This window comes from Neovison vison, chromosome 2, assembly GCF_020171115.1.
Source record: "Neovison vison isolate M4711 chromosome 2, ASM_NN_V1, whole genome shotgun sequence".
NCBI lineage: Eukaryota > Metazoa > Chordata > Mammalia > Carnivora > Mustelidae > Neogale > Neogale vison.
Window position 1 is genome coordinate 109,632,846 of NC_058092.1, and position 15,146 is coordinate 109,647,991.

General features: G+C 42.8%; 1 protein-coding gene across 1 annotated transcript; it reads left to right on the forward strand.

The window, feature by feature from the left end:
• Positions 1-11,023: 11,023 nt before the first annotated feature.
• On the forward strand, positions 11,024-11,320 carry LOC122898852 (late cornified envelope-like proline-rich protein 1). The gene has a single exon (XM_044236532.1). It carries the CDS (start codon positions 11,024-11,026, stop codon positions 11,318-11,320), a length of 297 nt encoding a protein of 98 aa, XP_044092467.1.
• The last annotated feature ends 3,826 nt before the right edge of the window (positions 11,321-15,146 follow it).

Here is a 15,146-nt window from a genome sequence, read left to right on the forward strand (position 1 = left end):
CACTTATGGCCCCAGAAGAAGTTAATTCTCCAAATTCAAGGTGAATCTTCCATGATTTGTCCACCAGCTTTTCTCATTTTACTCCAAACAGAAGTTGGCCAGATGTGACATGTTCTCAGGGCAGTCCTTGGAGCCTGGATAGGTGTGTGTACTTCTCTGGCTATCATCAGCTATAATGGGCCCTTCTTCCACCATAGCACTCTCCATCCACAATAATATTCTTCTCTCCAGAACAACTTCTACCTCTGGAAGCTGAATAAGAATCCCACAAAGGAAAGAAAACAGTAACTTTTCTTTAGGTTTCATAAGGGAAAACAGAATTCTTCTAAATGATCTTAAAATTCACATGAGAAGATACTCTCCTTTTCTACATCCCCCAGAGTAGTTGTTGAAGTTTTCTGCCTTCTTTACACCTCCTCCTCTCCATCTCTCATGGTTAGTTAGACCCTTCTTGGGACCAACCCCTAGCTCTGTGGTCCCTTCCCCAGTCCCACTGGAATCATGCCCTTGACTCTCTGTTTGATCTATTAAAAATATTATCCCTAAGGAAAATTGACTTTTGTACAGTTACTACTCAGATCATTATGGGTATAGACAAGGTTTGGGAAGCTGGGGAATGGAAAAAGTTACATAAAAGGAGTAATGGCTTATACAAGGAAACAGAGCACAGGGAAAGAGGGAGGAACTCCTCCTTAGAAACACCCCCACCCGGTCTCCAAATCCAATTGACTAGCCCCAAATATGGGCTCTACCTTCAGCTCCTCAGCCTTCTTCCCAGAGGAAACCCACTCTAGGGAAAGAAGATGATGAGCACTGGTGATGGAGTGATAGGACAGCTGAGAATCTGTGGGGTCAGCAGGACTCTCAGGGAAGAGGAGAGTAAATATTCCCTTTGAATTGTATTTAGATAATTATATCATCCTTCAGAACATCAGATTCAGAACATCATGTGACCTCCACTGTGTACACTGATAAATTATGTATCTTTAACTAAAAGCCCAAATGCCTCCCCTATATTGGATACTGTGAGATTTGCTCTAATACAAGGAATGGCAAAAAACAAACAAACAAACAAACAAACACATGGTAATTTTAAAACTCCCCTGAGGCATCAAGGGGTAGGTGCCTACAATGTGTGATGCCATGTAACAGCTCTGTTTTTTACTGTTTTTTGAGAGATGCAAATATAAACCACAAAACTTTGTGGGGGAGACAAGAAAACAGAACAGCCACCAGAACTCTAAATGACTGTGTTTGTGAATGGATACAATCTTGTGACTGAATGGCTGAATGATGTCTCCCAAAGATGTCCATGACTTAATCCTGGGAATTTGTGGATATGTTACTTTACAGGATTAAAGGGATTTTGTAGGTGGGGATATGAAGGTGAAGTGAAGGATATGGAGATGGGGAAAGTATCCTGGATTATCCAGGTGAGTCCAGCGTACTCACATGGCTTCTTATAAGAGGGAGTCAGGAAGATAAAGAGTGAGTCACAGGAAATGTAATGATAGAAGCAAGATATAGGAGTGATATGAACAAGGGGCCATGGGTCAAGGAATTCAGGCAGCCTCTAGAAGCTAGAAAAGGCAAGAAAACAGATTCTCCTTTGAAAGTTCCAGAAGGAACACAGCACTACCAACATCTTAATTTTAAACTCTGACTTTTAGAACTCTAAGACAATAAAATCACATTGTTTTAAACCACTGAGTTCATGGTGATCTATTACAGCACATAGAAAACTAAAAGAAACTTCATTCCCTCTGCTTAAAATTCCTGAAGAAGACAGGATGTGGGAGGATGAGGCAGGGGGCAGGGGCATAAAGGGAACTTGGCTCCTGAGTCCTGGAGCCCCTAAACTAGGTCTAGTGGCCTGCTGGAGATGACACTTAAGAGAGCTGATTGTTAAACATTCAGAAATTTGGAAGCCTGTTGTTAAATCATTGGTAGCTTGAAATTGTCCAGGATTTACACCCTGAAAAGCACACAGTTCCAGGCTCTGCTCTTCTCCCTGCAGCAGTGTTACCAGCCACCATCGATTAGTCCCAGCTTGGGGGCTGATAAATTCAACAGTGCTGTGATGGAGACTGCCAGGTGGCAGGGGGCTATGGGTACCTTCTAGCAGCTGAAGACTTCAGTCTTACACCTGGGAGAATCTGAATCCAGGATGAGGGTCCAAGCTCCAAAAAGGAACACAGGAACCAACACCTTGATCTCAGCCTGGTGAGACCCTGAACAGGGGTCCCAGCTAAGCCATGCCCACACCTCGGAACCATGAGATAGTCAGTATGTGTTGGTTAAGCTGATGTTTGTGTGGTTTGTTATTAGCAATAGCAAACTAACCTACATTCTATAAATGGCTTCTTGCCCTCCCAAATATTCTCTTCCACAGGTTTCTAGTCCTTTTTTTTTTTTTTTTTTTTTAATTTTAAACCATTGTTTACAATGGTCCCAAGTCCTGGTTCTATCCCATCTTTGTCTCTCTCATCTTGAGACATTCAGATGACACTGTTCCCCCTGCTATTAGGAGTGGATCTAACAGGACAAACACAAGGATAAGTCGCTTCAGAAGAGAGGCACAGGATCCATGTTCTTAATTGAATTGCTTGTAGATGTGGCTGTGGTGGTTCCTGTGATTGTGACTAATTCCAGGGGATAGAATGGCAGTCACAAAGGGTAAAAAGTGTAAAAATATGTGTGAGTAGGCAATGACACTCCCCTCCTCTCTGGGTCCCTCATGATTATTGTCCCACTGTGAATATCCAGCCCACCAATGAAGGGTTTCTGTTAGAAGTGTGAGAGAGGTTCCATCACAGCAGAAATAAAGGAAAGGTCCCCCAACCCTTCCCAGATCCCTGAGCACTACCTACTGGCTTCAGCCAGCATTTGTGCCACCAGTGCAGGGCCCATGGTGCTCCCAGGAATGCCCACCAAAACAGACATGCAACCTCTGAGGCCACCACTTAAGTTCTTCTCATTGCACCTCCTTTCCCCACTGAGCACCACACAGTCCCACAAAATTCCAGCTCTTATGGGCTCCAAATATAAAACCTTCACAGTCCCCTGGCTTTCCATAAACAGTTAAGCAACCTACCACGGGTCCTATAACAATAGGGATTAGACCAGAGTAGCCTGATGGGTGCTTCCTTCCCTTTCTGTCTTCTGATTAGAGCTGGTTCTTCTTGCAGCTGTGGGTCCAGTGTTGCCTCCTGGTGGTGAGAAGATCATTAGGAAAACCGTTCTCTCCCTCCTCCCATGTTAAAAATATGAAGCACTGGGTGTTATACACAAATTACGAATCATGGAACACTACATCAAAAACTAATGAAGTACTGTATGGTGACTAACATAACATAATAAAAATATAAAATAAAATAAAAATATGAAGACCTTGTAAAGCAAAAATGTTTCCAAAATTAACAAGAGCTGTCCTAAATCATCTGAAATTTCCCCAGAATTTCCTGACTTCCCAATCCCACTTTTAGGGAAGGAAATGGGTCCCCAGTGTTTTTTGCATGCACAAAGATTAACCCTGAAAAAGGTACCCAGTGTGCCAAAGGGGCTTCTCTTCAACTCTGCTGTCTCCATTCAGACATCTCTCTCAGTGAGACCCCATAATTTTCCCCCTTGCAAGGAGATGGGAAGGTGACAGAGTCATAGGAGCACACAGGAAACAGAAGCTGGTTGGAAAACCTTGGGAAGAGTTTGAGGAGAATATGGGTCATAGCAGAGGGAGTGGGGAACTCTGTTCAAGGGAATGACTCCCACCTTCCCACGGCCTCAGCCTCCATGACAGCTGCTTCCCTTACAGGTCCACCCTATCTTGTATCTTCCCTTTACTCCTGAAGTAGATCTCTCCAGGCAGGGGATTTGGGAGTGTTAGGGATGGGAGGAGGAAAGATTCTGGCCAAGGAGGGCACTAGTTCCAAAGAAGGGAAGATTGACGCTCTAGGCTGGATACTTGACATGTGAGTCCATCTCTATTTGCTATATCCTGGACAAATATGGGTGGTCTGAGATTTGTAGCCCATAGGCCCAAAGAGGTGTGCCTCCTGGGGTCTCTGGGCTGATATAGATATACTGACAATGGAAACTGACCTTTGGAGACGGATCTCTTCATTATCATCTCCACCTTCATGGAGCCAGATCTCCCTCCCCTAACAAATAGTTTATTTTGTTCTTTTTTTTTAAGATTTTATGTGTTTATTTGACAAAGAGATAGAGAGCACAAGTAGGCAGAGCAGCAGGCAGAGGGAGAGGGAGAAGCAGACTCTCCACTGAGAAGGGAGCCTGATGTGGGGCTTGATCCCAGGACCCTGGGAACACACCCTGAGTCAAAGGCAGACACTTAACCAACTGAGTCACACCGGCACCCCTAGTTTATTTTATTCTTAACTCCTCGACTAGATTTTGTCTTGTATATCCACTCGTTCATTCCCCAAACATTCACTGAGCATCTATTATCTATCAAGTCCTGTGCCAGCACTAAGATGCAAAGAGGAATAAGAAGGTCCTTCTCTGGAGCAGGGCACCCTGTGAGGCAGGAAACAGAAGTATACACAGGCCTTGCCTCCCAGTAGAACAGGTGAGGGCACCAAGCTGTAGGGAATGTACTGGGGATGTTCAGAGATAGCATCTCTTAACTACAACCATATAGGACCCAGGGACATCAGCATGGAAGGTGGAGTTTTCAACATGAGCTTGGAAGGCGAGAAGAAAAATAAACATCAATCGGACAAGAAGGGAAATGAATTCCAGTTTAAGAGAAGAACAATGGGAAAGTTACTGAAATATTACTGCATTTCTTCATTGATATTAAGCATCAGTCACTGAGAGACCAAGACATGCTGAGCTATGTGCTGGGGATTAGGAGTACAGAGATAAAAATAAGTGTTTCCTGATCTCCTAGACTAGCCCATCATTTGAGGGAGAGAAATTGGGAAATAAGTATGCAAAATGGGGGTGAAATCTTAGAATGAGCCTGCCTCAGGCAACTAACAGCCTGGAAGAGTCAGATAAATCATGCCAAAGACAAAATGTCCTAGAAGTTCGAGGAGAGAAGAGGGCGGTAGGAGAAGAGGAATGGAAAGAAGGAGGATGTGACTGGCGGAGAAAAAAGCATAGAGACAAAAAACCCCAACACATTTTGGGAACCATAAGTAGTTTAGAAAAATGAGATGAAATATTATACACTCAACTTTTGAGACCCTTGGGCCTTATCTTCAATATGATGGTAAAATTGGGGTTTTAAAATCGGGGTGCTAAAATTGGCAATAAGAGTGCTGTAGAGGATGAATTAGAGCTGGGGCACTTTGGGACACCTGTGACAATGACAACTTCAATGAAGCAATAGCAGTTATCATGAAGGTGATGGGGGCTGGCTAGAGGGAGGTGCATACTGTGGGTTGAAATACCAGCCTGGGGCATGAGCCTGCAGTTTGGGAGATAGAACTGGCAGGTGCTGCTAGCACGTTTAGTGTAAGGCTGAGTGGGAGGTAGGAGGTGGGGTGATCCTAGGTTTTTGGTCTGGAGTTCTCAGTATATGGGAACACGCCTCGCAGAGTTAGAAAGAATAAGACAACATGTAAGAAAGGATGTAGAAGGGACAAATTCTGATTTTGTGAAATCAGTTTGAAGTGCCGAAGAATATCCAATAAATGTTAATATTTAGGCCTGGAGAAAAGGGAAGAGTGTGGGCTTTGGATTTGTTTGGCATAGAGGTGGTAGAAAACATTGGTAGAGAAAGAGGTCAGCAGTAATGTGTCAGGTGAATGAAGTCAGGTGGAGTTGAAAGGACTGAGCAGAGGAGGAAGAGGTCATGGAGGAGGGCAGAGGAGGCCAGAGAAATGAGCCATCATTCAGGTATTAGAGGAACCCAAGTGAGAGGAGTGAAAGAGGGAATATAAGAGTATCAAATAACTGCAGTAAGGTCAAACTGGATCAATACAGAACCACGTCCATGAAGATGCCATAGATTTCCTAATACACAGTGAATGAGCAAAAGTGCATAAACATCAGGAAAATATCACTAAGAGTAATTGAGGAAAGAAAGGGGAGGATCATGAGTGTTTCACATGTGCCACATATGGCCCACAAGAAAGGGAGAGCTGTCTCTTTCTGCCATGTGAAATCTTATCCAACAGGGCTGCCTAGAGGGAAGGTAATTACAGCAGAGAGAAGCTGGAGGGGAGATGCCAAATGCCTCGGCGCTGTAGGAGTTATACATACTCAACTCTGTATTCAATACCTCAGTGAGGGGTGACAGGATCTCCTGAAGAACATATTCAAATTTTCCACAAGAGAAAAGTCAGTTTTAACCACCTGCCAAGCCCAGAAAGCTCCTAAGTATCAGGACACCAGAACAATATCATTCAGATAAGGACTTCCTTGCCCCTTCTGCCTCTTCCCTCTGCAGCCCCTTTCCTGAAACCAGGGGTATTTGGGCAGGTGAAGGAAGAAGAGGAGAAAATCAAAAAAGCAAACAGAGATGTTTTCCTTTCTGGTCCCAGAGAGAAAGAGAAGGAAATCCAATGTTCAAGGAAATATACCTTCTAACTACTGAAATAACATTGTTTAGAATAAATAGAAGTGATTAGAGAACTTATTGTCTAAGCATGATCCTAAAAGTCTATCATATGCTAGAGATTCCATCCCAGGAGGAAGGGAAGAGCTAGCCCCACAGAGAGGGTTGTAAGAGGCACCAATGGAAGAAATAGATTTGCTTTCTGACTTTATCCTGTGAGGGCTATTTATTCAACAAGAATTACGCAGAGAGATAGAAAAAGACAGAAAAAGAAGATTTCCCATGAAAAAACAGAGAGGGGGGGTCCAAGTGAAGTTAAACTGCTGATACAGAATTCCCTGACCTGATATAATATGCAGGCATACAGATCCTGTAGGCTTTCACAGATAAACAACAGAACGGTCCACTTGTCTCATATTCCTGTGAACTCCATCAGGAACTTTGGCTAGAAGGCAGGAAAAAAATGATAGGGAGAAGTGAGATTTCAGGGCTAAGATCTGGTGAGGGGAGCAGGGAGAGATCCAGAAAGCCAAGGGATGAAAGAGCCAGGAAAGCACTAACGAAAATAATAACTCACATGTACAGTAAACATTTACTAACAGCTTGGGAGGGTCAGACAAATCATGCCAAGGACAAAATGTCCTAGAATTTCTTACTTCATTCGTACTTCATTCATAGAATCTCATTCAATCTTCACAGCAAACTATGAGTACAGTGAGAGTGTAGGGTGTAGGCTTTGTGCTTGGAAATGTGCCTGACATATTGTAAGCACTCAATATAAGTCACATTTTGTCCTAAGGTAAGTGATATTATTATCACATTTTATGGATGAGGGAACTGAGACTTAGAAAGTGAAGTCAATTACCAGGGGTCATTGGTAAGTAAAAAATGAAGGTGGGATTTAAACCTAGGGATCTTCATCCAGCGTCCTCATTCTTAATCTAGGGGCTTTGATACTCACTCCTCTCCCCTTGCAGCGTCTTTCCCTCTAGACCCAGCAGCTCCAGAAGCTGTTCTGTGTTGACCTCAGTAGTGCTTTGCTGCCAGCCATGCTGCTGACCAAACACTGAGCCAAGGGTGAGGGTGATAGCCGGGAGATTAACATAACACTGTCTAGCCCTTTAAAGGAGGGTTTTAAAGACTGGCACAATGATGGACAAATGCCCAAGTGCAAGTCCAATGGATAATATACTTTCATTCAGTGGGAATTTATTGAGCAAGAAATAGGACAGGGAAGAAGCAAGAAGTAGGACAGGACTGCAGCCAGGCAAAGGCCAGTAGAAATCACCACATATTTTCCTTCCTTCCTTCCTTCCTTCCTTCCTTTCTTTCTTTCTTTCTTTCTTTCTTTCTTTCTTTCTTTCTAGATTATTTATTTGAGAGAGAGTGAGTGCACATGGCAAGGAGGAGCAGAGTCTTAAGCAGACTGCAGCTGAGCATGGAGCCCAACACAGGGCTTGATCTCCTCATGCTGAGATCACAACATGAGCCAAAGCCAAGAGTCAGATGCTTAACTGACTGTGGCACCCAGGTGCCCCCAAATTATCACGGCCTTTGACGTCACCATCACAAATAATTGCCTGAAGGCTAACGTTGGTCCAGAGCTGAACAGTAGGTGGAGCTCAGTCTCTTGAGATGGGTACAGAAATTGCTTCTCAACAGCTTTGAAGAGCTAGAGCTTGTAACAATGAAAAGGATAGGGCAAAGAAAATGAGTTTTGAGGGGTAGGTTGTACCAACACAAGGGGTCTGATACCAGCTGTCCTGGTGACAGGGAGTTAAATTCTGGCCCACACTCCCCTTTTATTTGGGTTCATTTGGGTTTCAATTGTGTATGACATTCCTTCTCCTTTGTAAATACCAAATAAACCATATACTGGTGTTCCCCATTCTCCCTAGTACATTGTCTCTTCTCTCTTCCAAACCTCTCATCCTTATCCACTCAGCAAACACCTATTGTACTCATTCAAACTCAAATTCTCAGTCTGCTCAGTGGCACAGGACTGGAACCACATTCCCAATAACCATTCATGTTCCACTGTGACCACACAACGTGCACAGACTTAAACTCATCTTTTTCTCACACAAATCTATTCTGTTTCCTCATCACCCATTGATAATAATACCTGGGAGTCATCTTTCATAATTTTCTTCTAAGTTTCCCATTAACTGAATCTCATAAACATACTTCTCTGATGATACTTCTTTCATCAGCATGCTTTCACTACCACCACCACTGCCTTCCTTCAGATTTGGAGATGTTTATAACCTCTTTGAAACAGACTAGTGCAACGTTTGACCCATCCCCCAGTCTGTCTGACACTTTGCTGTCAGAATCTCTGTCAACACCTTAGACATGATCCTTTCACCATTTTAACCAAAAGGCACTCATGGCTGTCAGTGAATGACTGCCAAGATGAACTTTCTGAGTTCAAGGAATTATGTACTCCACTCCATTTGTCTTTCCCACACCAACTTCCTTCTATGACCCCAGGCACAGATCTGTTCCAACCACAGAGACCCACTGGCCAGTCCTTTGAAAAGGCAAGGAAGAAACTTTCTCAGAGGCAAATCTTTCTACTCTAAGACCAGATCTGGGATTAACCCAGTATGTCAGAACTTGTCAAGAGCATCAAACTCAAGTTCTTTACAGTAAGCAGGGTTTATCAAGGATATCAAGGGTAGCCACTCCCCAACTGAACAAAAATTGCAAAGCACAACAATCAGTGAGTTATAGGCAGAAAGGAAGAAAAAGAGCTAAAATAATCCCCGGACTTTGGCTAGGTTGTGTGGAGTATTATAAAGAGGCTTCAGAATCTGATATTAGAAAAATAGGAAGGAGAGAACCAAAATGTTTGTGAGCAATCGGGAAAGGTCTCCTAGAAAGGTGGAGAAGGGGTTAAAAGGAGTTAAAAGTTAAAAGGAGTTAAAATTTGGGGGTAAAGAGAGATCATGTGTAAACAGATTTTTCTGTTCCTAGCAACAGTGAAACTCTCTATACTTAGAGTTCAGTAGTCTTCATTATGGTCTGATTTCACCAGCATAAATTTTGAGTGACCCTGGGAGAGAACATGACACCAAAGGAGTGTTGATTAAACACAAGCCCTATTTTCAAGGGCCTGAGTTGAGCTCGGAGCTCTGGAGTCACACAACAATCACTACCTGATGATGAAGTGATGAGGTCACAAGTGGGGCTCCCCTCCCCAGCCTTGGATTCCTCAGAGCTAAGCAGAGGAACCAGAGGGAAAATCCACCTTCTCACACACAGCAATACCATCCACCTCATTTGACTACTTGTCAAGTTCACTATCAACACAAAGGGGTGAGTTGCATTTGGACAACTGCAAATGCCCCATCTTTTCCCTCTCCTTTCCTAAGAGTCACTTAAAGGACCCCAGATATTGAACAGGGTTAAGATGATGGCTATTTTTGAATGAAAGCATCCCTTCATTTTCAGAAGCAAGAACTGGGCTATGCCTCATTTGAAATAGAGATTCTTAACAAATTTCGAGTTTAACTTAATTACCTCTCCAGAGAGCCATATTGCTTTCAAAACTAAATTAGATAATGTATACGTTTATATTGTTAAAGGAAATCAAAGGAGTGTCAAATTAGATACAGCTTGCAAGTATTGTCAGGGACTGAAAAGCCCTGCTCATATCTAGAAGTCAAATCATCCATAGAAGCCCTAACTCAGGGCAAAACTTAACAGAGGAGGAAAAAAATTCTTTCTTAAAATTATATTATGTGGCTCTCAAATTCATATTTTCAGAAGAATTAGAATTTCCCTGTTCATCTTCTCCTTTCCTGAGTTCTTCCCTTCCCCTAATCATGGGGAGGAGTCACAGAGTGTCCAGTCATGGTAGAGATTCAGTTTCTTTCCATCCCCAGTTTTCAAATGAAGAAAGCAATTCTCAAGGCTTTGAGGACTTAGGGAAAACACAGGAATGAAAGAAGTGTCCTGAGTCCCTAAACCTTGTAACATACTTTCTCATTCCATCTCCAGAGGGTTAGAGTAGTAGCCCTGCAGGAATTGTTTCAAACTCTTGTTGTGCCATGAGTGCTTTTAGCAGTTTGACCAAATTCATGACTTCAGAATAATGTACTTAAATTAATTAATTAAAAGACATGGAGTTACAAAAGATGCCACTTATACTGATAACATATGATTAAATATGGTTTTATCATGGGGCGGGGTTAGTTCCAGGACCCTAGGTTGAAAACTCCTGCTGAGGGATATGGAATTGAGACAAGGTAAGTAAACAAAAAGCAGGGTAAGGGTGAAGAGACCAAGAGATGTTGTCACCAATGACTCCAAGGACAGAAGGACAGCCCTTAAATGAGAATTTGGTCTAGACCCCGAACCATCCCAGGAAAGTTTTTCATAAAAGCAAGGAGACCAGGAGGTGTGAGTGGGAAACCTCCTGGTTCTCTTGCAGTGTGGTCTCCCACATATGACCTGTTGCATATTTCTTTACAGGACCCAGAAAATCAAAAGAGAATGTCGAGTGATGATAAAAATAAATCTAGTGAACCTAAGAGTGAGCCCAAGAACTATGATCCCAGGTGTGAACAAAAGTGTGAAGCCAAATGCCAGCCCAGCTGTTTAAAAAAGCTGCTGCAACGGTGCTCTGAAAAGTGCCCACGGGAAAAATGCCCAGCACCACAAAAGTGTCCACCATGCCCCTCACCATGTCCCCCACCGTGTCCTCCTCCATGCCCAGCTCCCTTCCCCTCCAAGTCCTGTTCCAAGTCCTGTCCTCCTAAATGTCCATCTCCCTGCCCACCCCCAGAGTGAGGCACCAAGAGTACCTCTCATTTCAGTACCTCCAACGTCTCTACCATGTTCACCATCTTATCCTGAAAGCTGAAGCCATGAACTGACAAGTAAACGTGTTCCTCTGCTGCACAAGGCTTTCTTCTCCTGTTTTGCTTTGTTTTGACAGTTTGGGGTTTTGTTGTTGCTGTTTTCCAGCACTAAACCACCAAGAAACAATCCCTAGAGAGAGAGGCTATTCTGGCATTCTACAATCAACGGTTTTTGAAGACAGCCTCCCCTCTGGCCCTACCTGCTGCATATAGGGATGTGGCATCTCCTGAGGGGTGCATCAGGGCCTTCAGAGTGAGAGAGCCATAAATATGGCTGTTAACAGTGGTTCACCTCAGGAGCCCAAGCAGCCATGACAGAGGAATAAAGCAAAAGGGAAAAAGAAGAGTGGGATATAGGGAAAGGTCCAGTCTGGAAAGGCTCAGGAAAAACTATGCCCTCAGCTATTAATCCCACTGCATAATGCTTGTGCAGAACTCTCTGAAAACAGGCTGGTGGGCTTCAACTCTAGCTCTGTTCTAAGCTATGGTTTCCTGCTCTCCATAAAAGGAAAGCTGATGCTAACAGTGGGCTTACAGGGTCTTGTCATGAGGCATAGGAGGTAATGTGTGTCCAGAGCCTGATATACTGGGACATAGCCAGCACTCAAAGAGGGGAACAACCGCACCTGCCCAGTTTTCACATGTCACACCTGAACATAATAGCCCTGTGCATTTCTTCCTCATCAGGTACAATATTTAGGTTCTAACTTATACCTATAAGCACAGCTAGGCACTCTTTTCAAAAATAAAAATTAAAAATAAATAAATAAATAAATAAAAATAAATTTAAAAAACTAAAAATTAAAAAAAAAAAAAGTACTACCTGGGTGGCTCAGTCCGTTGAGCCTCTGACTCTTGGTTTCAGCTTCGTGATCTCAGCATCATGAGATCGAGCCCTACATCGTCAGGCTCTATACTCAATGAGGGGTGTCTGTTTGAGATTCTCTCCCTTTCCTCCCTCTGCCCCTCCCCCACTCATGTTCACTCTCTTTAAAAAATCTTTTTTAAAATTTATTTATTTTCAGCATAACAGTATTCATTATATTTTCACCACACCCAGTGATCCATGCAATCCGTGCCTTCTATAATACCCACCACCTGTTACCCCAACCTCCCACCCCCCTCCACTTCAAACCCCTCAGATTGTTTTTCAGAGTCCATAGTCTCTCATGATTCACCTCCCCTTCCAATTTCCCCCAACTCCCTTCTCTTCTCTAACTCCCCATATCCTCCATGTTGTTATGCTCTTTGCCACACAGACCAAACCAAAGTGAAACCATTTTATTTAAGATTTTATTTATTTGACTGCCAGAAATCACAAGTGGGCAGAGAGGCAGGTGGCGGGCGGGGTGGGGGTGGGGAGAAGCAGGCTCCCTGCTGAGCAGAGAGCCAGATGTGGGGTTCTAACCTAGGAACCTGAAATCACAGCCTGAGCCAAAGACAGAGGCTCAACGCACTGAGCCACATAGGTGCCCCTCTAAAAAATAAATCTTAAAAAAATAAAAACAAAATTGAAGTTGTGAATTACACTAATGTCAGGCTGATTTGGATACTGAACCATAACTATATAACAAGTCACCATGGAGAGAATTCCAGTGAAGGATGCATGGGGTCTCTATTAGGGAAACATCTTGTGAATCTACAAAATTTCAAAAGGAAAGCTTTACATAAAAGAAAGGATAAATTCAAAAGCGCCTCAATTAGGAATGAATGGGAAAAACATTCACAACTGCTATGTTATTTTTTACAAGTGACTATGGAAAGCCTACATCAACCTTGCTTAATTCACAAGCGGGAATATATCAGTTCACTTTGCTGGGAAGGGTATTAGAATAGGAAGGGGGCATGGAAATAGAACTGTAGGAAATGGGGTGTTAGGGCCTGGGAGTGTGGTCACCATTTTAATCTCCCTCATCTCCACCAGTATCTACCCCTCTTCAGGGTGGGTCTCCTTCCCTCCTAGGACCCCTTCCATGTGGCCAGGTGCAGACCCAGTTTGTTGATGAGTTGAGCTTGAGATGCCCCTATTACTTCTGGGAAAGAAACCGATTGCCCAGGAGTACCCTGTGGCCAGATGGATAAGAGAGCTTTGCCACACAGACCAAACTAGTTTGTCATTACAACCCACAACATTCAAGTGGAACTAGGTTTAGGATTCTCTGTTATCACAGTAAGGGGAAATGAGAGAGGCCAAAGCTAGGGAGGCTCGCTACAGAATCATGGCACACAAACAGCTTTCCATCCTTCTGAGTCTAGAAGCTGGTACAGGACCAAAAATGTGCAGTAAGAATAGATAGTCCAAAATGTGCTAAAGACATCTGGGACCCCCGCCAGATCAAGTCATATAATTAGGTAGGTGCAGAAGCAGATTTTTGGGACATGAGTGCTAGACAAGTCTTTAAGGCATGCAATCCCCCCTTTTCCAGATGTGAAGATTACTACCTTCTCTGACATGAAGAAGCCTTAGTGTTCCCCAAGCCCTGCAGAGAGGTGCCTCCTGGATACTGGGAACTTCTGGAGAGCCTAGTTTAGGGCATTAGGGTCCTATAGTCAACTGTTGATAAAAGATGGGCAACTCTTGAACCTCAGTAGAAATCATGAGTAAGGGTGGGAGAAAAGATGGAGAAGGAAAGAGAGAGAGCAGAAATAGCACTATAATATGACAGCATCTTTCATCTATTTAATGATCACTTTCAAATAATAAAGCTGAAAATCCCAGTGCTATAGTGTGTCATTGTTGATGAGAGCATAAAGAGACAAAAATCATTTTAGGAAATAATTTGAGAAATATGGAAATATGTATCAGAAGTATAAAATGGTTTAATCCTTGGACCCAGTTGTTCCATGTCTTGGAATCGGTGCAAAGAAAAATAATTCCAAAATGGAAAAAAAGAAAAGCGATGTAAAAAGCTGATTATCACAGTGTGATTTAGAAATAATTTAGATATCTAATAGAAATTTGATCAAATACACTTTATTACTTGATGAAACTTTATGTAATTATTAAAATTTATTAAAGGGGGGGTAAGCAAGGTCCCAATTGGATATATAGCATAAAAGCAATCATGTCTAACCAAAAACTTCTATGAATGTTGACAATGATGATAGAAGGAAGTTTGTCAACATTCTAGTTATTTTATGACAATGGAGTTATGGTTAACCAATATAGTATTTTTATTTTCACTAGTCTTTGGATTTTCATAAATAAACTTTTATTTCTCATGTAATAGAAAAATGTATATAATCATAAATACTTCAGAAACCCACCAAAGTCCTTTCATTTGCTTAATGAACTAAATAAATAAAAAAATAAAAGGAAAAGAAAGAAGAACCACTTCCTACACCTGAGTCCACACCTTGGTTGCCTTCTTTTGAGTGGTAGGGTCTCAGTCCCAGGTGTTCAGCGGCTCTGTGGCAGTGTGGGTTAGGGGCTGGTGCTCTCCTGGTTGGCTTTGAGGACTCTGGGCACAGACTAGGTGGAGGCCATCTCTGAGAACATGAAACCATACATTTGTTAATTTAGTTCTCTTTTCTCCCATGTAAATGAAACCAAAGATACACATCTCTTAATGGCTACTTTCCCAACAAAAGGCTGGATCAAAGGCAATGCCAGGGAAGATGGCTAGAACATGATGAGTGTGCTACCCTCCTGCAGAATGCCATAATTACTCCTAGCCCCAGTGGCAGTCACTGGAGCCCTGCCCCAAATGGTAGAGAGCTGTATAAATAAATAAGCAACACCTGAAGAGTGGCAC

Excerpts from the sequence above, each read along its gene's own strand:
- LOC122898852 (XM_044236532.1), top strand. The coding sequence starts at position 11,024 with ATGTCGAGTGATGATAAAAATAAATCTAGTGAACCTAAGAGTGAGCCC.